General features: G+C 39.6%; 1 protein-coding gene across 8 annotated transcripts in view; it reads left to right on the forward strand.

The window, feature by feature from the left end:
• GRM3 (glutamate metabotropic receptor 3) overlaps window positions 1-27,413 on the forward strand; it is a 112,963-nt gene that overhangs the window by 71,038 nt on the left and 14,512 nt on the right. For all 8 annotated transcript variants that reach the window (XM_042792384.1, XM_042792387.1, XM_042792385.1 and 5 more), the window contains one exon: window positions 6,204-7,059. In XM_042792384.1, the coding sequence (XP_042648318.1) occupies window positions 6,204-7,059 (856 nt within the window). The remainder of the gene's footprint in view (window positions 1-6,203; window positions 7,060-27,413) is intronic.

The raw sequence follows: 27,413 nt of genomic DNA on the forward strand, positions 1-27,413 counted from the left end.
TCTGCATGTGACAGCTATTGAGTCTGCTACTCATATTTAGCTATATTTTTTCAGCTTCATTGCCAAAATTTTCAGAAGAGCAAGGCTAAAAACAATATTGTCTTCTCCCCTGCCCCCCTGTAACAAAAAACGCCAGACATTTTTATTTGTTTGGTAATGTATTATTTTTTCCTGAGTTACAGTTTGGAAGGAATTTTGTTAAGGAACAGCACTCACTAATAAACAGCCCTCTTAATACCAAAGAGATAAAAAACTGATGGAAACCACTGTTTCAGTTCTGCAGTGTGCCAGATTACATGGGTGTACAAGCCAGGTTGGGTCTTCTAAATAATTTCACTGCTTCTGGCTTAGTTCCTTGCAACTAGCCCTTAATGATTTAAAGGACTGGGATGTCAGCATTGCCAATGCATTCCTGGGGTCAGAACTTGTGTCCAGCTGAAGCCAAATGGACATCTTCTGTTGAAGGTGGTGACATAGCCTCCATGTAAAGACTATCTTCCATAGTGCTTATAATATCCCAGACAAAACACCCACAGTTTTAATATGGTCTGTGGAGAGAGTATGTTCCAGACTGATAGAGCTATTTCAATTCTGGAACCAGTAAGGAACTTAGGCTCCTAATTTTGCTTTGAAAACAAATCAATGTTTGGAGTGAAGTATTTTCTTGGGTTTGAGATAGGCTGCTGCATTTACATTACTGACATTTACAGTTCCCAAATACTCCCAAACCATGTGAGTATGTCAGAAGTGCCCAAGCTGAGTTACACTGGATCACAGTGTGCTCAAAGAGAGATCCATACTTTTGAGCCTACTGAGTCCGAAGAGGACAGAGAAAGTTATAGTGGAGCCTATCTCTTCAGTATTGTTTATATGTGTTGCCAACAATACAATCTGGCAGCACTGTAGGATCACAGCATGCTAGGCAGTATCTACAGAAACATAGCCTGTAGAAAGGTGGAAATTATTATTTATATTTATTCTATCTATTTCTATTTACTCTATTCTCTTTGGACCACATCTGGAATTCTATGTCAAGCTTTGGGTGGCCCAATAAAAGAAATATTTAATAAATACAGAGATGATTGCAGGGAGGAGAGTCTGGAGAACATACCCTACAAGAAGAGATAGAGGGAACTAGGTGTGTTTAGCCTGGAGAAGAGAAGGTTTGGTAGGAGCCTAATATCAGCTTTTCAGTATGTACAGGTTGGTTCTCAAGAAGACAAAGAAAGTATCTGTAAGAGATCTATGACAAGAATATGGAAGAAAATTTTTATAAATTGAAGGAAGGGAGATTTTAACTTGACATAAAATGCACAAGCCAGGAGCTCGGAGCATGGGGAGGGTCTACAGGCCAGTGTAAGCAGTTGACTGGATACAGGTACCTGATTTATTCTTTACATTAGCTTTATGCCCACCATTTGTCACATACCCACACTCCACCCCATTCAAACAAAACCAATGTTTCTTTCGTGCTTTTCTAAAATGACACTTTCTGATAAAATTTGGTTAAAATATATTTAGATTTAAGGAAAAAAAAAAAAAAGTGAAATAAGCAAAAGAAAAAAAAAAATCAGAGCAAATGCTTTAGCTGCAGTTTAACCTGCAGCTGCCCAAATAATAACAAAAAGCCACTGCTATAGATTGCCATCATTTAAGAATTAGATACAGCATACACTGGTAGGAGAACACATTTCTTCAAAGCAAAATCTCAGCTCCTGTGCTATAGAAATGACATTAAACATTAGAAAATCCTTGGGACATGGTTTTGTCATGGCATTGCTGTGGGAATCTGAACAAGCAACTTATCTTTGTGAATAGAAAGACTTTTTCAGGTGACCAAAGGCAGCAACTGAAATTTCATTAGGACAGATTGCAGTTCAGAGAGACATAGATTTCTCCAGTTTCTCAACAGAGGCAAACCTCCTATACAATCCCATGTTGCTCAGCATCCTAATTTACTGTCTGTTCAGAACAGCCACGGGAGTTCTTGCCTGTCTCAAAGGAGCTCTATGAAATTAGATTCATTAAACCATGTTAAGTGTCATGAGATTCATGCGCAACAAATTTTAGAAGTGCAGAGAGCACAGTCATCTAAAACGGGACCTTCTCTGTCCAACAAATGTGTGATACACACTTGTGTATTGTGTTGAAGAAACCCTATCTGTTCTAAAACTTCTGAGGTTTGGTTTTTTTTTTTTTTTTTCTGGAGTGTTTTCTGTGCTCCCCAGCCCTGCACACAAACAACCCATGTAACAGCCTATAGGCTGTTAAGAAGGGAAATTTTAACTAAAAACATGAGAACAAATCCTACTTCCAGAAAATAAAGTCCTATGGAGGATAAACAAAATGCTTAATGGGATTCCATAAATCCATATATGAGTTTCTGAGATATATAGATGTCACTTACCTGACCCAATCTATCATCAGGACTCTTAAATGGCCAGAAATATACTCAGAAACCAGATTCACATGTTTAATAGCTGTACCTAATTCACTGCTCCTTGCAGAAAGGTATTAAGAAGCCATTTTCAGTGTTACAAACTAGACTGGAAATTTCCCACAAGTATTTGTACTGTCCCCAATGCACAGAGAAGTAGAAGTGACAGATGTAGCTCCAACATTGTGAGAGGGACATCAGTCTCCTCTGGCACTGCCCTGGCCACTCCATTTGCAGGATTTACTCGTGCAATCTGACCCTACAGAGGGACAGGGCTCACAGGAGACTTTCTGCTGAACTCACATTGGGCATCTCCTTATGAACCACCCGCCGTCCCAGCAGCTGAGTGAGAGTCAGGTTTGCTTGGGAAGTGGACACTTTATCACAGAACAGTGGCTACACTAATAAACCCAGCAGCGTGAGGGCAAGTAAAGGTTTCCCATCATGCTGAAAACTGACTATATTGACATGCTTTGTTCACAGCAAGCTGTGCAAAACTGTTGTTTTAGGTTGCAGATACAGAACATCCAGCCTTATTTTCAAAGGTGCTACATATCTGCAAAACCCCCTGGTTTTGACAGCAAAAAAAAATTGGCTACTACTGCTACTTAAGTGCCAACATATGGATTTCAGGCTGTAATTGCATACACCATGACTTGATTAAATTGCTGCCTGGAGCTTTGCCAAAATAGATTCTTTCACTTAGCAAAATCTGGATCTATGCTGCAATTTTGAAGCTGTAGCACACATCCTAAGGCAGCACAGAGCTACAGTGTAGGTATGCCTCAGGTGGTTTGGTCTGGATGCACATAACTGGTTCACATTGCACTGTCCTCTACTACACTGAGACACTGCAGAGTAGACATACCCTTAGTATCAGCTCCTCTCCAGAACCTGTCACCTGTGTCCTTATCTTGTTGTTCATTTTATTGGGATCTGATTTTCAGAATCAGATGTTCAGATCAGCATGGAAACGGCTGGGAAAAGGGACCATTCTGAAACTGGCTGCATCAGCTAAGTGCCTGAGACCTGAGCTCTTTTGAAAAATTAGTCCCTAAAATCAAGATGTTATAATATTCCAGAAAACCCCCGACTCCAGAATTTCCAGAAGAGTGTCCTGATTGGAATTAATAACTTCACTGAGATCCATGGTTAGTCGCAGTTCTCAGGGATGATTGGGTCACTATTCTCTACAATTAATCAGATTTTCTTACATATTTTAATTTTTGGTGCATGAAAAACCTACCATCTGGACAGGTTGCAGTGAAGAACAGTACAGCAAAGCGCATTGCCACAGGAAAGCTCTCTTCTCCCTGTAGAACAGGAATCAGAATTGTAGGCAGCCTGCAGGAACCCTAGAAGTATACTGACCTCCAAGGCTCAGGGGGCCCTTGTAAAATGGGGGTGTAGTTCTGTTTTCCTGTGTATCGATACTTTTGCTGCTTTGACTAAAAGAAATGAGAAACAATATAAAAGTCGCTATATTTGTTAGGAGTATCTTTCTGTGTACTGAAGTCTTGACTACACACTGAATAGCACTGCTCTAGCTAGCAAATGGACTTCTTTTTTAGCCAATCTGGGGGTGAAAATTGCAGAATGATATGTGTGCATATCCTTATTATGGTTTAGCTCAAATAAAATAATTCCTGCTAGAATAAACTGACAAGAATAGCTATTCCAGCCCACACGGTTCTGCAAGAAATGTTCCAGAATAGCTACACAGAAGACTTTATTATTACCAAATCAAAGTGCTCTTTTTGAGTGAGGACATGTGAACCAAACCATGTGGATATGTGGGCGTGTAATCAAAAGTTACAAAGCTATGGAGTCTTAACAGTCCTCAGAGCATCCATTGCACCTTGGTGACAAAACAAGACTTTCAGCCCATTCCGTTGCTTTAAAGCTCACTCGTTTAAATCACCACAATGGAAATTAAATCCCACATTTCCAATATAAGGCAGTTTAATGCATGTTATCACCTAGCAGGGTGGTTAAGGATTCATCAGCTGTTTCCGGAGGGACAGTAACTTGTTCAGCCACATCATGTCCCAGTCATGTGCCTACACTCATTGGCAAAACCACAGATCATTAGCCAAAGCTCCCTGTCAGGATATTCCTTTCAAGCAGTGTAGAGGCTTTATTGTGGTTTCAAGTAAAATAAACTACTGTCTGTGATTTATTTCATGAAGACAGGCTTCAGGTCCCCAGATACAGGTGCCCAAAGACTTGAGATGCCAGGGAATCTCCCCTGCTCTTCCCTGGTGCTCCACAAGGACAGGAGGACATGGGTCTCCTTAAGTCCCCTGTTTCAGATGGCCCAGGTGGTTGTGAAAAGCACTGTGGACATATGGTTAGGCAGCAGACTGGCCCAGACAAGAGATTACACCAGTCTGTGGTGGGAGACAAGCTACAGAGAGACACTGGTCCAATGTCTTCATTAAAGAAAAGAGAGAATCTACATCCATAAAATCCCAAGAGATAAGGGTTGCTGAAAAGCAATAAAATTCTTTGGACTAGTTTTACAAGACTGTCTACTTTGCTATTGACATCTGAGCCTTTAAAATTTGCCTTGTTCCACAACATTTTTTTCAAAACAGCCCTTTGCTTTTGAATTGTCACAAACATAGTCTGTGGTCAGAGAAACATTTGGGGAAAATGTGAAAAATTAATTGATTGGGCAATTTTTAATAAGTTTCCCTTAGGAATCTCAAGTACACTATTGCTTTTTAGATTGTTTTGTCGGGCTGTGCACCAAGATCAGCTTTAAATTTAATTTAGTGGACACAACTTCCAGTCACCAAGAGCAGGACTTCAAAGTCTTCCCTTTGTCATTTAAGAAGCAATCACAGGAAAAAATGCCATAACCTTTCTTCATTTCTTTCCAGATATTATCAAGACCTACACTTCTATGAGAGTGATAATAGATTTGGGAATAAGTAAGCAAGGGAGATAGCAACATATGAAAAAAAAAAAAAAAAACACACACACACAAAAAACAAAAAACAAAAAACAAAAAACAAAAAAAAAAAAAAAAAAAACAAAAAAAAAAAACAGGACTTTGGACAATATAAATCACACAAAAAAGGGCAATCAGAGATTATTAAAAGTTTTTATTGTTTATGAAAAGCTGTAGGTCAACATGACTGTGAAATACTCGAAGAGTACTATCATGCAACAAATATGACATCTCAGGAGGACTGCAATCAGAATATCTGAGAAGAAAGTTTAAAAGAGTCAAAAATAGGAGAGGTGGGGACTCAGAACTTGGGTAAGTGGAGTCAGAAAGTTCTGTGAAAGGCGTGTACATGTATATCTGTGAAATTTGCATAAAAGAAAAATTTCTGTCTTAATAGTACATTTGGCTATCAAATACAATGAGTCTTGGAGATGAATCACATTACAAACAGGAAAGGCATACAAATCCCTAGACCTTAGTAAAGAGCACAGGCAGACACTCAAGTATATTGTCCATTTGTGTCAAATTCTCTGTTGGTTTAAACTGACTCAGTTTGACAGAAATAAAAGGTCCATTACAGTTCCAGTAAGACCCTGGGAATTAACTGTTCAGCAGAACAGCTATTCTGCGTACGCACAGTGCACTGTTCTCACCAGAGTATCCTACCAACAACCTCTATCAACACCCTTAATCTGTGATTTTCAGAACACTTCTTATTAAAAAACAGTGTTTATGCTTATCTCTAAATATTCCTGCTCAGTTTTATAAATACCAGCCTTTAAAAATCAGTGTTCTTCTCCTTCTCTGTAGGTGGCAAATTTGCTCAGACTCTTCCAGATCCCCCAGATCAGCTATGCCTCCACCAGTGCCAAGCTGAGCGATAAATCCCGCTACGACTATTTTGCGCGGACAGTGCCCCCTGACTTCTACCAAGCGAAAGCCATGGCTGAAATCTTACGGTACTTCAACTGGACTTACGTGTCAACAGTTGCTTCAGAAGGAGACTACGGGGAGACAGGGATTGAAGCCTTTGAGCAGGAAGCTCGCCTCCGCAACATCTGCATAGCCACCTCTGAGAAAGTGGGACGGTCCAACATCAGAAAGTCCTACGATGGCGTGATCAGAGAGCTGCTTCAGAAACCCAACGCCAGAGTGGTGGTGCTCTTCATGCGAGGCGATGACTCTCGGGAGCTCATTGCAGCTGCCAATCGCTTCAATGTTTCTTTTACCTGGATTGCCAGCGATGGATGGGGAGCACAAGAGAGTATTGTCAAGGGCAATGAGCACATAGCTTCTGGAGCAATAACCTTGGAACTTGCTTCCCATCCAGTTAAAGAGTTTGACAAGTATTTCCAAAGCCTCAACCCTTACAGTAATAGACGCAACCCTTGGTTCAAGGACTTCTGGGAGCAAAAATTCCAGTGTAATCTCCAGAACCGAAAACCACATAAAAAGGCTTGTGACAAGCACTTTACCATCAACAGTTCCAACTATGAGCAAGAATCCAAGATCATGTTTGTTGTGAATGCTGTTTATGCGATGGCCCATGCCTTGCATAAAATGCAGAGGACTCTGTGTCCAAACACCACCAAACTCTGTGATGCCATGAAGCATCTGGACGGCAGGAAGCTGTACAAAGATTATCTCCTGAAAGTAAACTTTACAGGTAATAACTTCTCTCTTGATACATACAGAATGTCACTAATTAATGAAATGTTCATCAGTCACAGTAAAATTCAGCTGAATACCCAGTAGCACTTATTATCACAGTTCAGACCAGGGTGGCACTCAGGCAAAGCCAATCCTGTCACAAGAACGGAGAAAGAAGAAGGACAGGGAGATTGGGAGAATTCTAAATAAACAGTTTGATGCTCCTCCTGTTTCCAACAGAAGGAAGAGGTGGAGGTGGCAACAACTGTTTTTGGAATTGTTACCCTCCATCCTCTAAACTTCCACATATCAACTTCCATTTAATTCACAGCCAGTTTGGCTTCAGCTGGGCATGTCTGGGGCCAATGGTCATTTCACCACCTGCTACACTAGGCAACAGCCTGCTATGCCTATGCCAAGACTTGTCCTTCTCTTCCTTGTTTTGTTATGAATTTATATAATATCTGGACCATGGTCAATGGCCGATTTCCCTGCAATAGTAAAGCAATAATTCCTGCCATAAAACCAAATCAGTATAAAATATTTAAATATGTGGGATAGTGCCATTACCTATGTTACAGATCTTTAGGCTTGAAGACAAAGTATAAAAAGCTAGATTAAACATGTGCAAGAGACTTATGGAGAGAGTGCATGATCTAGAAATGATATGAGCAAACTTCATGGAGACTGGCTGTGCAGCACATGACATCTCTGTGTTTTTGCCGTCACATATGGCTGAGCTTAGGTTTGTTATTAACATTACACATGGAAAGACTAAACTGAACTACAGTGGAACCAAAGTGTAGAGCTTCATGTCTTTTTGCTGTTTCGTGTCCAAATTTCTTCTGAAGCATCTAGGTTGAGCTTGCATTTCTATGTATTATTAAACTGATATTCTCAGCTGACCAAGTTGATAGTAAGGAAACATCATGCTGTGTTTTGTATGAGAACTAGCTTCAAGAGGAATTGGAGGATAATTGTGTGTATGGTACAGCAGGCTCAGTCCCAAGAGACCCTCAATAATGGTACATTAGTAACACTGGAAACTATGTGAAACTGTCAGATTGGAGCTTGAACTTTTCCCTCCTTTAGAGGTCTTCTCAGCATTTGGTTCAGACCATCTCTAGATACAACCAATCACACCTCTAGTGCTTCTCTCACTGGTATGGCTGGCGTAGCTAAGCACTCTGTTTCTTGGGTGTTTGTAGAAATACCTCCCAGCACATGTTGTAGATCTTAGGACCCTGGTCCCCTAGAATCCTGGTAGCTAACTAGCTGACTTGTTCAGAGCACATCAGAGATTCCTACATCCCACATGCCTGGATTTCTTTACCATGGAAATCAAGAAGGGGCAGATGGGACTGGGACTGGTCATTTGCTGCATCTTAACTCATCTCTCAGGAGGGGATATAAGAGGACCCAGGATCTTGGACTTGCTCTGGTAATACAGATTCAGTCACAAAGAAAAAATAATGTGAGAGCAGGTGGAAATTGAGGTGTTTCAAAACCCTCATCTGAGTGTTGAAATGCAATGCAGCTGAAGCCGCGTGCCCGGCCTGAGCAACACAATGCTTGTGTGCATCATACTGTTTGGTCTCCTCCTAAAGACTGCTGCATCAGTAAGGATAGTCACTTACTATGACATATACAGATACACAGGCAATGTATGCATATCATGTGTCATGATGTAATTGCATTTCATTTATTTATTAATTTCACAATCAGCACAAGACAAAATGAAACAACATTTTAGTTTTTAGACCTATAGAAAGTAACCATCATTTCTCTTCCCCATCCACCTAGCACTTTATACATGGAAACAATTTTCTAATTTGCCTACACTTATCCTCAGAGATATTTGAATGACTTCAAATTGTTGAAATCAAAAGGATTTAGGAGCACAGCACTTCACAGAAGCTGGGTCCTGGCATACTGGTTGCAAGGGATGGCAGTGACATGCAGTGTGCTTCTGCTTCTGCCAGGGAGATACTTCAGGACAGTAACAACTTACCCAAAAGGGTAGTCACTTCAATAACCTAAACTTCAATTATTTCAAAACTTTTTCTGACACTCCAGGTATTTCTATGGGCTTAAATGCATACACACTTAATAGACTCTGGCTTTAGTCTGCCACTAAACAATCTTGGTTCCAGTACATGATTTCTAATCATTTTTCTATCATGCAGAGATTTTTTTAAGCACCCAAGCATTTTCCCACTAAATATTTAGACAAAAAGTCAAAATAGCCACAATTTTCTTTGACCAAAATCCAGGAAAATTTTAATTTAGATATGGCCAGAAAAATTCATTTTCATTTTGACTGAAATATCTTTTATACTTTTTATCAATTAGAAGTTAAATCTGTTCAAGCTGAAAAAAAAAAAAAATCAGTCTGTCGCTTGGCAATTTTGAAAACATAAGTCTCTTTTTTGAACGAAATTAATTTATTTTAAAATCAACATGGAGATATTTGAAACTTTTAAGAGCTTTAGTTTCAGTTAATTTTCATTCCCAATTTAAAACATTAAAAAACCTGTTATTTTCTAATGTCTTTGTTCCTTATATATTGTTACTAGTTTACAGCATGATTTGCTCATCTTCTCTTTCTTTGTTATGAGTTCTTCCATTATATGTGAAACATGTTTTAATGTCAGTGATTTTTTAAGCACATGAGTGATTTTTATGTAGGGAGAGAATTGGCAAGTCTCCCATGCCTTCTTCCTTTCATAAAGGTGTGAAATTATAACACATACCAGTCTTATTAATTTCCATGGGACCAGGAATTCGCCTTTGCTCTTTTCAGGTTGCAGAAAGTCTCTGGGTGTGTTGTTAATACAATGTCAGGACCCTGCTATATGCTACACTTGATCAATGATGCTCTCATATTTTCAGCTTCAAATCTGAAAATGTATCCCCAGTGCAGAAAGAGGATGGCATGGAAGCTACCAGTTCATCAGGTACACTGCAACCAAGTCAGGTTGTGTATTTTCTCTCTTCCTTAGCCTATGTAGTGATCCACACCCAACAAAAGGATGCAGGCAAGAAACACAACAATGATAACCATATTCACACACACACAAACAGCTATTTAAGCAACATCTCCTCTGCTGAAAGGCAGAGGCACCAATAGATGAGCCCCACATGCATAAACCTGCAGCTTGCTCTGAAGGAAATCCGGAAAATGGCCCTGAATGTATTCTCCCAGTTTCCAGGAACAGGTGATGGTTCATTCCAAACACAAGAGCCTGAGTAAATGATAGGATGCATTTATATGACTGGCGTGGGACTGTTCAATTTTAGACATTTACCCTACAGACTTGAATTAGTTTTGGTTAGTCTCTGATTACAGCTAACGGGAGGATCAGCACTTACAGAGAGTGGTTTAGCCGATGTGAGGTAGCCCACATGAGATATAATTTACTCCTCCATCTCTTGTTGAGTACAGATGGAGCATAGAGCAACTAAGATTCTCACTTGTCATTTAGCTGAAAACCTGAGGTGAGACTCTCAGGTGAAGCAATAATGGGATCTGTAGGGAAATACTCAAGAACCAGCTAACAGCAGGGTTGAAGTAGAGGACTGGCCAGGATTCGTGCACTCTCATGCTGCCACTGCTGCTGGCATGCTGTGTGACAGGTATTTCATTAATATCTCTGGGGTCCTACTTATTTCTCATTTTTCATTAGATTGAAATCACTCCATAGGACTGCAGTGTGGCACGAAGGCAGGGCGAGATTTCGTTCCTTATTGTCTGTGAGATACACCGAGCACATTATTTTCTTGCAAGTCAGTAAGGTGTATATGACAAATGTCATGATATCCTGATTTTTTTCAGTAAGGGAGAAGAGACACTTATGCTTGATTCCCATTTCCAGCAACAAGATCTGAGACTGAAAAGCCCAGCCCCTAGATAAACACACACACTCCATCTCAGTGGTTTTTTGGCCTTTCAAAGAGATATAGACTGGTTCATCTTCTTCATCTTCCCACCCTCTGTGTTCCCTCCTGAGGGCACAAGTGCAGCACTTGATGTTCTGAATTGTGATGCTCTTCTGCTGATAAAGAGATGCTAGTTCAAGAGGCTGTTAGCTTGTATTACCAGAACAACAAAGAACTGCTGAACAAAAGTAAAGGGCTCTATGGAGAGACTATAGAGAAAACTCAACTTCTCACTAGCACCAAACCATGGATTGTTGGAGGACAGCATGTGGATGGGACTCTCAGGAAGGCTATGAATCCAGGGAGGATCCCCAACACGAAGTAGGTGTCCACATATGCAGAAGCCTCCCTCCCTCCCTCCCTCCCTCAGAGGGATGGAGGGGCCAGTGCAGCACCAACTCTGCTCACGGTTTTAGCTCCTTTAAGCCACCAAGATGACACAGAAAAGCAGTGTTATCATTGCCTACAGCACTATGGCAAGCCTCGTATTTGACATGTGCCAGGACAGTGAACGTTTGCATAGGTGATGTGAAAGAGGTGTCCATTATTTGGGATAAAGTGGCAGGGTCCTGCACAGCCATTCCCCACATTTTTATACCCGGTGTAGCTGCTCCTCTGAGGCATTGGGCTCCAGGTTGGCCAGGTCTGAGGAAGGGCACCAGTGACATTTAAGGACCAGCGTTACCCCCATCTGGCCCACGGTTCTGAGCTGGTTGTGCAGGATGACAGCCTTGTCACCCAAGGGTATGGGACTGGGCTCCAGCTTTTCCCACTACAGAGTCAGCATGGATAATGGTATTGCCACACTAACTCTGCCGTGGGCCTGGCACGGGAGTGTATGGGCAGAGAGAGGTTGGATTTAGGGGTGTATCCATGTCCACCTGTCTTCTGCAGCTTCCTGAATCTCCACAGCAAATGGTAGGAGAAATTTGGCTAAAGTAGTAACTCTGGAAAATAGATCATTAAAAATTGTGAGCAATACACATATTTATAGTACTCAGTGTCTTTTCTTACCCCTTTCTTCCTCCACAGCTATGAGAGTCACTCTTAGGTCCCTCCCTGTATTATGTTCAAAAATGCAGCTCTTCTATAGCAAAGCATATATCATTATACTGGGCAAAATACTCTTCTGTGGTTAACCAGAATGACTATTCAAAATGAGAAAAGGGTCTGATTTATCCCCTTTCATCCAATGGACTTTATGACAAAACTTTTATTCCTGCCTCATCCTAAGTTTCTGTGTGGTTTATTTTCTTTCATTTCTTCCTTCCCACTCTGCCCCAATCAACACTCAGATAATATGAAGTATAAACACAAATTCACCTTCTCCTTTACTCTTGAACACTGGTAACTTCCATGGTGGGAACTTACTTTCACAAACCATTTCCATTGTAACTCTTCCACCCAAGTAAGAAAGATCTTAAAAGTCATGGTGTGCAACAGGCAGATGTCACATTATTTCTGAATATAGCAGTATTGCACTATGCCTGCTCTGGGATTAAGCCATAAATATCTCCTGTCAAAAGTCCACTTGAAAGCTCATTGTCCTGCCAAGCTTGCATGGAGCACAGACCAACAGATGATGCGTCTGTTATCACAAGCATGTTATGAGTGCAGAAACTTCAAAAGCCATGTATGTTTCCAGCAGGGAGTACCTGTCAGTAGATGTGCAGGCTAAAGCTAGAGATTGTATCCCAGACTCTGCAGCAGATGGCTCTGCTACTCTGACATCTTATCCAGTGAGTTCCTGCTCATCAGTTCAGACCCCCTTCACCTCCAGCACTTAAAGAGTCAGCTGTAAGGTCCTGCTGGCCTTATTTGTGGTGCTTATTTGTAAAATAAATCAATCAGAACACCACTTTCAGCTGAAGGCAAAACTTTCATGGGCAGAAAGCATCTAATATCTTGTTAATCATAGAAGCTTTGAAAGTGTAATTCATGATGGATTTGTGGCCAATAAAACCAAGGAAAATACAGAGTGAATTCCCCAAGATATTCATTAAAAATATACATGAAAAAGATGTCTAGGATTTATAGGAAAAATTACTGCCTTTTTCCTGGGACCACAAACATGTCATAGCATTTAAAACCTTGAAAGCAGCTAAGGGAGCATCTCTGAAAGCACACTTGAGACTTGCTATTTCGGAGCAGAGGAACAGTTGAACCTACAAAGTATTTTCCCGTATTTCTCTCAATGTTAGAGTTACGCTGGTGTATATACACACAGAGTTGCAGAGATTTTGACAGCCTGGTTTTCCTGATGACCTTTTCTACTTCCTCCTTCCTCCAGCTGACTCTTTGCAGACTTAGCTGCTGATGAGGATCTACAGTTCCTTTCCTTTGTGCAAATTTACCCCTCCAAGAAGCTCCTGGGTAAAAATCACTGTTTAACCCTTCCTGAAGCTTTTAATATCTGTGTATAATCATATATTTATGTGCTTTGTTTATATACATGCATACTTTCATACATATATATTTAATTGTGTATAATAGAGATTCATAACATAGAATCATAAAATTGAAGAATAAATTAGGTTAGAAGGGACTTCAGATGGTCTTTAGTCCAACCTCCTGCTGAAAGCAGAGTCAGCTGTAAGATCAGACCAAGATGATCAGGGCTTTATAAGTGTAAACTGTCTGAAATTAAAGTACTATGGAACCTTTCATCCTCTGGTTTAGGTCTGAGATATCATGATGGCAAACAATCCAGCCTGCACCCTGGATGTGCTGTGTGTCACACGTTGCACCATGTAAGCTGGATACTTGGGCTGGCAGCAGGACACAGACATTGTCACCTCTAGGGCACAATGACCAAATAAAATTTTCATTAAAATTTTTCTTACCAGGATGGCAGGTCAGTGACCTACCTGTTAATGGTGTCTGTTATCTAGCCAGAGAATGTCATAAAACACCACCTTTTCATGCTTTCATTTGGTACTAATTAACAGTAATTGACCTGAGTGAGCAGAAGCAGAGATGAAATTGTGTTCTTGCCTCTTGAGATAAGCTCCAGCATCAGAGGCCAAGATGTGCTGGACCATTGCTTCCCATCTAACTCGGGAGCAAAGTACTTCTGCCTGCTGCCACCGCTCTTCTGCCTGACCTGAACGCTCAGCTCCCATAGACAAAAAGATGGGAAATGCAGCATTAGCAAAACACAGAGCAGCAACAACTTTTCTTATAGTCCTCAGGAAGGCTCTGGAAGTATGTTGCCTTTGACCTTTACGCAGCTGGGTGCCATTCCTGGAAAGTCTGCAGAAACCACAGGCCAGCAATGTCCCCTACCTTGTTGCAGCAGTATATTTAGGTGAAGGTGCTTTGACATCCCTAAAATAACAAATAGCTCTTCATCTCAGTTTGCTCTGCTTGAATATTTATACAACCCACCACTTCAACTGAGCTATGAAAAACTAAATAGAAAGTTATATAGTCTGTGCCTTGTATGTAACTTATAGTCAGCTGCTTTCGTCATATTTATAATGTGGCCTTTAGGCATCTTATAAATCGCTAGATTGCACAGTACCCATGTGGGCGTGTAAATGAGGATTAGATTAGACACTCTGTGTTTATAGAGAAACACATGACTGAAAAACTGAGCAATTATTTTCTTTCGGATCACATATTTGAGAGACAGAAGGCTTGGTAACCTAATTTCTCCAAATCACAGATTTCTGTGTTTGTCTGCTGCTTGTTTTATAATAGTTATTATTTCATCTTTTGTTTCACTGGCAAATGTCGTGTGAATCCCAGACACCAAGGCTCTGCACGGTTAAAGTACTTGGAGGAGCAGGAAGACCTGTATAGCCTTTTCATCCCCCAACCATGCACGCTTACTTTTCCAGTCCCACTGGTCTCTACAACAGGGAGACAACTCAGGACACACCATGGGATTATATTATTATTCTTCATGTAGGTTTACTTGTGCAAGACATCCACACATAGCTGAAAATATGTCAGGTTTGCTTCTTTCTCCTTGTGACCTAGAAGAACAAAATAAGTAAGAAAAGAGTTTGGTTCAGGATTCCTATCCCTTACAATTTAGCCTCTAATTTGGCTGAGAAAAGCCAATGGAAAGACCAGATTCTGCTCTATTGCCTCCTATGGAAGAGCACTTTAGCACTTCCAGAAGTAATCTTGGTTAGTCTCTTTTGCATGCTGAGGTGCTATTTTAGGGTCTGGAAAAGGCATAGGCTGTGCTCAGAACATGACCACAGCAGTGTTAATGAGGATGAGCACAAGGACATGAGAAGGAGATTCCATGAGGACACACTGAGACAGTGTGACACATTGGAAAAATAAATTACTCTTTTTAGTAATCCAGGTGTGTCCTGGACTTCCCATAAATCCCTGAAAAAATTGGTCTTTTCAAAAGGTTATGAAGAAAACTACAGAAAGTCACAAACCCAAGTGTCTAACCCCAAAGATAACTAAATGTTATCTTATTTTTTACCAAACCTGTATTTTTGTTGGCAGCTAAAAATTATATTAAAAAGGTGGAACTGAGAACATAATCTGTAGAAAAGCATCTTTTCTCCTGAAATAACCTTACTATATCACTGCATTCCTGGAAGACACATTTGCTTCACCTGGTAGAGCACAGTGCAAAGATATTCCCAGGCTAACCCTGACTAAATGGGATCTGGTACCATACCAATACAGCTGCATTAATGTGACGCTAACCTTCAGCCCAACCTGGTGTTGCAATCTAGACATAGATCTTGGTCTGAATCCTACAACACTTCCACATGGCATATTTGCAGGCAAACCTGCCACCAGCTGACTGCTGTACTTGTACCTGTTGAACTGCAATCCAGATGAGCATGTGAATTTATTTCAGCTTTCTGCAAAGCCTGAACTATTCCCTTCCAGCTTGTCTCTGTCCATTTCTAACACTCAGTGCAGAATGAACCAGCTCAGTGACAGTCATGTTTCTCTATCTCAAAGGGAGAAGGAAACTCAACCCACCCTCAAAACACCCCTTGGGTAAATTTTTTCACTAACACACATTTTTTCACAAATATTCACAACCTTTGTGTAAATGGTCTCATGAATCACAAGAAATAAGGGAGAAGTTTCAGACTGAAAGAATTTGCAGATCCTATCACAAATTTACCTTTCTTATTCATGCAAGTGTTTGTGAGTATTTTTATCAAAAAAAAAAAAACAAACACAAATTATTCAGGCTAGTAGAACACACCTACCTTCTAAAAGAAAATTCAAAAAGCAACCGGGTCTGCACTTTCATGGAGAAGAAACTCCTTTTACGTATAAGTACTCTTCACAAACTGACATTGTACTCAGTTCCCATCAACTGCAAACTGGATGAACCTGGCAGACAAATGTGTTAAAAGATGACTTATTTTCATTCCCTCATCTGTTAGAGCCATGTTTCTAAACACCTCTAAAAGCATCTCAGAGAATGTCTGTTTTGGCATCACTGCAATATTTATGGCTATTTTGTTAGCAGACACAGACTATAATATAAAAAGATATTTCATTGCCTTTATCTGGGTGAGTCATTTCCTTTTGTTTCCTTCCTCCTGCCATGAAAGTGTATTTTGTCTGGGGATATAACAAGTGAATACAAAGAATAATAAAATTCTTCAAGGCAGTGGGAACAACACACATATTCATGCACAGGGGTATCGGAAGCAGAGAAACTTCTAACAAAAAAGTCCACAGAATCCTAGCTGTAGCATGGCTCAGGCACAGGAGTGATATTTTGCTTTGCTTTCTCACTCCTTGCTCCAGCTGTGAAGTGGCAATTCAGCATAAACTCACCTGCTTGCTATTGGGATACAAAAGTGTTCAGCCCTAAGCCAGAAATGACAAAATACCCAAATATAAGTCCTTAAACTTGAGGCATGTAAATCATAAAATAATTGCTAAGATCATTAAGTTCACTTGTAGGATCTCCACACCAAAACTCACTATCTCCTTAGTACATAAGAACTGCAAAGAACTGCACAGAGCCAAAAGCAGTGGCAATGTAGTTGCAAACATCCAGTAAATAGAAAGCAGAGGCTAATGAATCTCACACTCTGAAGGCCCCTGCCCCCTCAGTCTTGCATCCACTTTTCATCTCCTACAGTTTTGCTTTTCTAGTTACAAGCCCATCTTCCTACTTGCCAGTATGTGAATCATCTCATCTCTTCTCGACTAATGGCACATACATATCTGGTACTTTTCCTACAGAAGAAATTCAGGAGTACTTCTGAAGGCTGAGAGACACTCATTTTCTAAATGTGTGTGTGCCATTCCTCCTCAGTTCGACACTGCTATACACAGATTCTAGTCAATTTGATGGACAACAGAACAAGCTAACACAGCAATTCCTTTGTACATATGAAATATTTACCACTTCTGTGGCTGAAATACAAGGCTCAACTAAGAAAACACCATAGTTTTAGCCAGGGGAGGAATTGCACCATGGTTGGTGGAAACAGGGAAACTACTAGGGTGAGAAAGATGACAGAAGCACAGCCTTGAACAAAGTCCTCACACAGAATGTATGTGCCACAAAAATCCCATGTAACTCTAGCTGAGAGTGCATGGACTTTCAGGGTGGACTGTGATTCCAAATGGCTGCATCTGACATCACTTTGACTTTGTGAGTCAGTATCAACCGTGCTGTGGCATGGGAGATTTGGATCAGAAAACAGACAGACATGCACACACAGACATGCACAGGCACACACACACACTCACAAGAGCATTCACTCGCTGTCCTTTGGATTTACTGAACCCAATTCTATAGTAAAAGCTAACACTTGATGTACGATTGTTGCATTTGCATTGGCAAAAAGTGAACAGCAAATCAAAAAGCAGAGATCATTTTCTACCAAATAGGACGAAGAGCCTTTTTTGGTAGCAGCACTGATGAGTTGCAGAATCCATAACCAGGGGACAGTCCCAGAGAGATTCTTCTCTCAATTTTCCCTTTGTTCTTTTTCTTGCAGAGGCAATTACTGTCCCTGTAGCTTCCTGTTATCTCTTCTACCTTTTCACCATACACAGGATGTTTTACATATGCCGTATACATGCTACACTTTCTATTGATTATGCCCTACAAACAATCTCCCTTTGTTGCCAAGGTTGAATTTCTGTAGAGATCAGTAGCTGACTGTGTGTAGCTCTGGAGCCTCAAGCATCTTCCTGTGCTTCTGCTACAGAACTCTCCCACTCTCTTACTGCGAGAACACTTTCCCTGTGGCTCTTTAGCTTTTACATTAGGTCCTAAATTTGCTACAAAACACTAGAAAATGCTTGATCGTATGTGGAAGTGTATGAGGTGGGTTTTCAGGCATCTTCTAAGCAGCAGTGACACAGTTGCCTGTAACAACAGAAGATATTGTGCTCCCTTCCCTTACCATAAATAACTATACACTGTGTGCCCCTATGAATAAATTTTACCTATAGTTTCTCCAAAAGTAGAATTTTTTCATTACACTTATCTATGGCCCTGATGTATAGAGAAGCTGGTCACTGCTCCAACATCTTGATGCTAGCTGGCTAGCAGAGATTGTCCTGCTGTGCCAAGACAGATCTCCACCAGACAGCTGCAAATAAGACGCTTTATGAAGCTGCCATTGGGAACTGACAAAAATGTGCTGAAAAAGTTTGTTAAACTTCCTCTATTACATTTGCACATCTATTTTAATAAACAGCTAATGGCTAGTTAATGGTCTAGTAACTGCAAGAATAAAAAGCCCATCTTTAAAGGTTCTTTAAACAAGAAAATATCTCAAGTCAGATGAAGGTTTGAGGCAGTGCAGTTAATGTCCTTTCTAGATCTCTGAAACATTTTATCAGTCTAAGCCTATCAATGTGTCTCTGCTTCCACCATTAAACAGGCAAATAAATCAACATTTTCTTTTTACATTTCCCCTGAGGTCCAGTGATTGCTGTTGCTGTTGCTGAACTGATTCAGTGGAGCAAAACATTATCAAAAATGATACTGTGCTCTCAGCTTTATCTTTTCTTCTTGAGAGCAGAAGAATTTGCAAGTATTAATAGGACATGTAGCTTTCATGTTGTAGGATAATGCACGCCAATGAATACTGATGATGTTGGGAGAGGTGATGTGCTACCTTTGCAGCTGGTGTGTGATATGCCTGAATAACCTTAAATGTCAGTCCTTATCCTTTATCTCTCTATCTTTTTACTGAAATTCATTGTTGTGAGTAACCCACTTTCACCTCTCAATTGACTGACTCAGCATTTGGTCATACATGAGATATACTGTATTGAATACTGACTTAACCTGTCATTTTAGTAGATGTGTATTTCTAGCCATCACATTATTATATGAAAATGAGTAAAAAGAAAATCTGGACTCATATCTTTACAAATGAAGATAAGTCGCATTTAATGTGTGTGGTGGACCTTACTGAAAACACTAGTTTGATGATTTCTCCATCAGTGGACAAAATTCAAGCCAGCCAGCTTTCATATCTTCTTTGATACAACTCACTTGGTGGTCTAATAACTGGTGAACTATCGATGGAGGAAGCTACCAACCTTCCTGATGGCAACTCAGTTTAGTCAGAGCCCACCTTTGGAGGTGTCTGTTTCTCTCAACTGACTATAGGAGCTCTGTAAAAAAACTACACTCCTAATATAGACATTCTAATTAAGTTTAGGTTAAAGAAATATAGGCCACTTTTTAGATACACATATTATATTCACAGAGAAAACTGTTCTACTCCAAAATCTTACACCATGTGTGAAACATTTACATTTCCAGTTGAACTTCAAATTTTCTTTGTCTTCTACCAAAATTATGTCAGATATGCCAAATCCTATAACTGAGCTGCATAATATGTCTAAGCATAAAGGTTCCTGTGTGTTTTTCACCATTGCATTGTTTCTTTATTCCAGCTCTGAAGCATCTTACAACTCCTTTTTTTCCACAAAATACTCAATAAATTCGAGCTTCATTTATTTCAAAAACATGGTCTCATTAGAATTCACTACTTACAGTTTTATTTTCCTACTGGAAATACAATTTCATTTTGCAAATTACCTCATTATTAGCAATTTGTAGGGTGATTGCTGAGAATTTTCAGTAACTTTTTAACAAAAATAATAGCGTAGAGTCATAAGATCTGTAGGAAAATGCAATACCTTTATTAGGCTGCCCACGTATCTGGAGAGGACAGAGAAGCTTTTGGCACATCTCTTTGCTGTATCTTGTCTTGCATCTTGATCAGACCTTGTGTTTCTAAATTATATACTTTTAAAGAAGCAAACAAAAAGCTCAGCAATCACTCTGTAAATGGATAGTAATGAGACTGTTTGCAAAGTCAAATAGTGTTTCCAGAAGGAAATAAAAATCTAGTATACTGAATTCCAAGCAGATCTGTTCCTTCAAAATAACTGAAGGTCAAATTTATTGAGCATTTTCTCTGATGAACTAATGAAGTGACCTTGTGCCTGAAAGCTTGTGCACTTTCTTCTATAGACTAGTCTAATAAAATCTACTGCCTTTCTTATGAGCTTGAAATTTCTTGAATATTACACCATCACAGCTACAGTTTTACTACTACTAAATAATAGTATTGCTTTATAAGTAATTAAATCTCTGCCAGCCCACCCGATTTGGGAGTGTCTCCATATCAAGTCAATTGGGAAATAACAGCCAGAGGGTCTATTTCATGGTTCATTTGGTTCTGATCTCTAAGGGCAAACTATCTAACTAAATTATTCAGAGCACTCTCTGGAAACACCTTTCTAATCCTCAAGTCCTCACAGAGGAGAGACTGTTTTAACCACCTTCCTTCAATATCTTAATGACTGAATCTATTCATATTTCCATCAGACTGACAAAGAAGGACAAAAAAAATGTTATCCGGTATTCAACACTTCCTTAGCCATCAATTACTATATGCAATATGGGGGTGGAATTAGCACATCATGGAACCGTACCTCCAAAAAGAGAAAGATTCATGCTGTGACATAACTGAGTCCCTCCCTTAGTCCAAAAGTTAATTTTAGCAAAAATAACACACAGCTTCAACCTCCTTCAGCTGCACCCAGATGTATTGGGAAGAGAGGAGTAAGGTACAGCACCAGTTCCCAGCGCTGAGGTTAAGTGAGAATGCCCCTCAGCCAGCAGTCCAAATCAGACACAGGGAGATCACGACCCTGGGACTGGCAGGAAGTCCCAACCAAAATCTCAAGCTCTGAAGGCAATGGTAATGTTCAGCAACTGGCAGATAATTTACCAGCCAGCTCATTTTTCCATCAGACCAAAACATTTCAGGAGATACCAAAGACCAGCCCAGAATTTACAGTTCTAGCTCCTAAGCTTTTGTGTTGTCACCCTAACAGTGGCCATAATTCTTCATAATGGGAATGGGTTCCCCTTGCTTCTGTTTACAAAATAACTAGTTGGCCTGAGGGAGGAGTTAGGCAGTTTAAAGTCATGGTTTAATTTCCTTTGTAATTGCAAGTTGATTGCTAGTATAAATTACTTTGCATGCATTTTGCCTCTTGTGCCAACCATTTCCTAAAGTGGATAATCTCAAATTAAAAGAACGGTATCAATTGAAAGTCATTGCCATGTTGGAATCTCACAAATCATTCATATCAATTATCAACCTAGTAGACTTACTAAAAAAAAGAAAACCACCTTGTATTCTTTTCCATGAATGTTTGATTTATTTTAAAGTTGGACTAATGCAACCTTAATCAAAAAACTTCAAGAATTTTTCTTAATTTCAGGGGATATTTTCTATTTTTAAGGAAAAATATGATGACTGCAAAATATTTGCATACTTTCTGCCTTCTATGTTTCAAAATTCAAATCCTTTAAGAAATCAGAAATTCCCTTCTTAATTCCTTAAATTTCATTTTAAAAGTGAGTGATTTCACCATTTCCTTGATGAAGATTTGTGACTTAGCATCTAATTCATTCTCCCTCAAGTTCTAAAGACTACACATATGCCAAAGGGCCACACAGGCTAGAGGACACCACACACCTGGAAATGTAAAGCATTATGCCTGAGGCAAATATTTCACAGGGAACGTATCTAGGGAATGCTATATTCAGCCAGGCTGAGGATAATGGCAATTTCATTTAATTCTTCTAAACTTTCGGACCCTGCTTAGTTTATTTTGTCAGTGTCCACATTACTTTTCTACTGGACCCTTCTCTCCAATAGGCCCTGCAGCAGTCACAACAGCCTGTGCAGACAGCCTGCAAGAGACCCACCACCAACCTTCACAGGTACCTTGCAGAGAGCTTGTACAAGTTGCTATCACTTGGCAGTCCAGCTGTGAGCCTTTCTGTTCCAAATATTGGTGATATTCATCTCACCTAACTTCACATACATATACTGTAAATGTATTTTATCTAGTTACTCTCATTGTGTTCAGCAGGAAAAACAAAAACAAAAACAAAAACAAAACAACAAAAAACAAACAAACAAACAAACAAAAAAACTAACTGGGATGGTTCATCTGAGCTATCATAGATACCCGCTCTAAGGTGAACCCTAGAAATACCCGTTCTCTTTTGTAGGACAGAAGTTTGGGATAACTAACTCATATGAAGATACCAGTGTGATAGATCTTTGTAACTAGGCCGGGGGAAACATTTCTGTCCCTGACTACTGCAAATGCTGTGGAGGTCTATGATGTGTTAAAATTCCCTACAGTAAGCATGTTTCTACCCTAAGAAACCATAGAGCTGAATAAAAAATCTGTAGACACAGAGAGGAAAATTACATTTGCAGAAGACTAATTAGTCTCATTAATATCTTGAATGACAAGAAGCAATACTAAATATGACCCAAACACATACAGAAATGATGGTACAGAGGTAAAAAGTGACTACTTCTCTTTGTGAAAACTGATATTTTAAGCCCTTTCATTATTTATTAATTTGGGAGTGGTACAGTCTAGAACACTTCACTCTGAGCTTTCCCTATAATAAATTTTAAATTCCCAAATTTCAAAGTCCCTTCTGCCAATCAGGTGTGAAACCAGCTGTGTTATGCTGAGATAGAAACAGGCGTGGATGCATCAGGTCTCCATTACTTGGTCTGAATCTTCAGCCAAGAAAAAATAAGTCTCTTTGACCACAATCAACCATATCTAGATAAAAATAAAAGAAAATTAGAAGATGTATGCATTCTCAGTGTCCTTTGTGATACTTTTCAAGATAGAGCACCACACATGCAGAGGAGTCCATTGGACAAATGCACCATAAACTGTTATATTATTATCAAGGCCCTTCCCTACAGTGCTTTTAAAAGGCATTGCCCAGGATATGTAACAGGAAGGAGTAGGGGGCATTTAAAAAATTGTATTTTTCCATTATATAAACAAATGTCTTGTTTTTCTTAAATCAGTTCTTAAATCAGTTCTGAGTTTTTGCAGCACCATCTAGTGAGACTAAGGGGGTTTTACTCAACATTTCAGTAACACTGGACTGTTCTCTCTTTACACTTGCATTTCTTTTTAATCACAATCTCCTTATAGTCTATTGGTTGAAGGTCTTTGGGGCCAACAAGCTGTTGAAGAAGCTGCCTTTGGTGCACACAATAGTTCTTTTTACATTTCTTTCTGAACTACACAAAATCCCACAGATTTGCAAACTTCCAAGCTGAAAAACTGCAGAGCTTTCATCAGACCTTGTTATTAATGAATTGCCTCCTAGCTAGTGAGCTGTGCCTCTGATCTGTACCTTGTTTTGAAAGAATACACTCTGCAAGCAAAGAACAGATGCATGATTTATTGGTTATGAAGGATGTTCTCAGATGTAGGCATACCTGTCATCATCCCTCACAGGAAGTGTTACTGATTATATTTTCTATAAGACAACATCTATACACTCAGCCCTGTGCCAGACACATGCAAGACTCTGTATGCAGAATATCCTTCCTGGCCCAAGGATGTTGCTGGCAAACAAAACTCTATCTGATTCCAAGCCAATTAAGAGGACACTCATCTTTTGCTAGGCTGCTCTGTCTCTTAAAAGTTTCCCAGTATCTAACTAGGATTAAAACTGATTTATTTTCCTCATCTACTCATCCCTGGTTATAAAATACTGCAGCATTTTTCACCCAACTGATCCAACGTGCGGAATCTGAAACATTTAAAAAAATATTTTCCATACCACTTCTTAAAATAATGGTTTTGCCCAATAAGAAAGTAAATCCCCCCTTTAGAACTTTCTGAATTCTTTCATTTCACCAAGAGCTGTACATCACTGACATCAGAAATAATAAGAATTTCCAAATGAAAGCAACTCATCTCCTTCTAACAGCACATAAGAACATACTTGCAAGTTATGTGATTGTTAGAAAAGATGATCCCACTGTAGGAAGATGGAAACAATATTACATAATTCACTGCATAGAAGCTATGATGCTATTTTGTGTTCTTATCCATATCTTCTACTGAAACAGTCATAAATCTACAGTCATTCATCTCTTATCTGAAGCTGAAGGAGTTCGTGCTCCACTTACACAGTGGATTCCTCTCCTCTGATAAGATTTCTTCAGTGAGCCGAGAGAGGGGGTGTTGCCTGCACCATGGCTCCATAGGTTTCTGTCTTCTGCACTCTGTATACCCTTGTGTTTCTTCTATTCTCATAAATGTCACTGCTGTTGCATAAATGTCACTGAACTGCTGCAAGCTGGAGCACAAAGCATCTCTGATTTATCTTTAAGTCACTTTTAATTACCCATGCTTTTCCTTGATAGCTTCTTTTACAGAATTTCTCTTGCATAACTGCTTTGCATAAGGATCATTCATTTCATGGAGTGCAAGGGGAGGAGAAGATCCAAAGATACTGCTCAAAGGAGACAAAGTTTATATTGTCATTCAGATAGCCTCTTAGCTAACAGCATGGGTAGGCCCAGAGAGTCTTCTTGTGTCTCATCTCCCAAGGGTCAAACCCAAAACACCTTAGCTACAATCCTGAAAAAGACCTGCCAGAATTACCTCTTACAATGATTGTAGGTTTACTCTCAAAACTGAAACGTAACTGAAAAAAAAAATTATCAGAATGACTTATGACATGACCTGACATCATCACAGGGAAAATCATCTACCAATATGCAAAAATTATTCTTTTTACTCTAAAGTCCTGCTTTCTTATGATATTACACTCTTGCCTATAATCATCTTATTTTTATGATTATTATTACATCATATTTTCTGAAAACATTTTTGGAAGTGGTTCTACAGAATCTAGAATACATTGATAAATATCAGTTAAAATGCCTTAGTGATTTTATGGGTAATCAGCCAGTATATTAATTGCTGCCACCCAGTGGGCTCATTTGTAGTCTTTGGCTCACCATACTGTAATTTACTACATTATTGTTTGGTTAAATGATTTCATCCTCTCCATCCAAAAGATTGTCATTTATTTTCATCTATCAGCAGCCACTAAAAATGAATGTTTCAAGCTACAAGCTGTGGTTGACTTAAAACATATTGTCCTACAAAAATTTTTCTTCATATCTGTAGCGTGGGAACAGCCCCATGGAAGACAACATACATATGAGCTTCAAGCTTACTGTATGTGAGATACCTGCTTTGTCTTCTGGACTTACCTGCAAAGTCCAAGGCAAATACTTTTCTCTATTTGAATGATAATTATTCTATCAGAACTAAGTTGTTAAACATGTTATACAGAGGGAACTCTTTCCTGAAAAGGGCTGATATTTCTGACCCTCATGTGAATTGCACTGGGGCACTCATGCAGAAGATAAGCCGTGCAAGCAGTTTGCAGTTTGTCTTTCTTACCTGCAGCTCCACTGGTACCAGTAGAAGTCACAGGCTCTCAGCACACCTCAGGAGCTGGCCTGTATAACACTGAAGTGAATAAATTGGCTCTTAAAACTGGGCTGCTGTGTTAACAGCTTCTACAATCTATATAAGTGTTATGAATAATGAAATAAGACACTGGCAATGACAACACATTATTGAAGAGCTGATAAGTGATGCATTATGATTTCACTTTAATGCTGCTCCTGAATGAGAGAACTTGCATGCCTGTGCATGAGGAGGAGGCAGGAGAGAAGGGAAGCTGCTTAATATTCTTCTTGTTGACCTATATTTTTAATTCAGATACCTGTTTGATTTAGAGTAAGTTATTTTCAGGAGGACGGGTCATTTGAAGTAGTAATATGCTGCCCTTAATTTTTGTGCACATAGTAGTCTTGTTGGGCTACACGCTGTACAACTGGATGCCAACAGGGAAGAAAAATAGAAAATAATCCTCTTACACATTCCTGGGTCACCTAGATCTAGTCTGTAATCCTGCAAATCAAGGCTGTCCACCACTGTGGTTGACACAAGTGAGGTGACAAAGTGCAGGAGAGGGTAAGGATAACAACAGGCTGAGTCTTGGCTTGAAGCCAGAAGAGACTATAGATGGGCATAAAAAATCTTCCAAACTTGCCCTAAGATAAGAATAAATTTAGGAAAGAAATGCATTCCAAATCCAGCACCTGGGGAGGTGCAGGTTATGTATCAACCCTCCAACTGAGGCTTCTGTGCCAAAACCCACTGTCCCTTTTCCTGACTTTAGTGGGAGTACTGTAAAATAAGATAATGTTCTTCAGGAATAAAGGTGAAAGAATTTGGCCTTGGTGCTTTGTAGAAGTTAAATAAATCTACTGCAAGAAATCCAAAGTATCTGAAGGTTGAAGTGGAGGAAGAAATTACATCCTTGTACGATATTGCTCATGCTCAAGCACAGCATGGGCACAGATGCAGGAAAAGAGATTTATTCCAGCAATGATAGTGGAACCACTTCGGTAACCAAAGACACCGGGGAATGAAATCACCTTTATTGCTCATCAATGGAAAAAAATAAAAGAACTTTTGTTTCCTGCCTATAAAGCTGTTCACCTTTGATGCTAAAGCAAACGACCAATAAATCACATGGTAAATGCAATTTCCTCCTACATTTTTAATATTTCTTCATTCCCTGCATGAGCCTCAGCTGGAGGAAAAACAAAAACTCTCCAGAGCTTACCAGTTGGAAGTGTTAGAATATTGATTTCACAGAAGGTCACAGATCCAGTTTGTGGTTTTTTCATCTATTCCCCAAATAAGATATAGAACCAAAGCAGCACATGCTGGGAACCTCAGACCAGACAAGAAATGTCAGAAACTGGTAAAATTGAAGCAAAATAGAAGGGATTCAAAACTTCCTATAACACAGAGACAAGTGGAAAAGACATAGTAAGAAATTGTTGAGGACTTCAAAATTACTCCTCCATCATCCTTAAAGTGACTCCTCTATTCAGCTGCATCCCAGTCTGTTGGCATCAAAACTGATGTTTATTGATTTGACTGCTTAAATTTCCTTATGTCATGACAGCTGAATTTTTCCAAATAATGCTGAGTCCCAGTTAGAAACAAACCTCTTTCTTTCAAGAGAAAATGTGAAAGGTAGCAGTTGCG

This window comes from Tyto alba, unplaced genomic scaffold (assembly GCF_018691265.1).
Source record: "Tyto alba isolate M040663 unplaced genomic scaffold, T.alba_DEE_v4.0 Super-Scaffold_2, whole genome shotgun sequence".
NCBI lineage: Eukaryota > Metazoa > Chordata > Aves > Strigiformes > Tytonidae > Tyto > Tyto alba.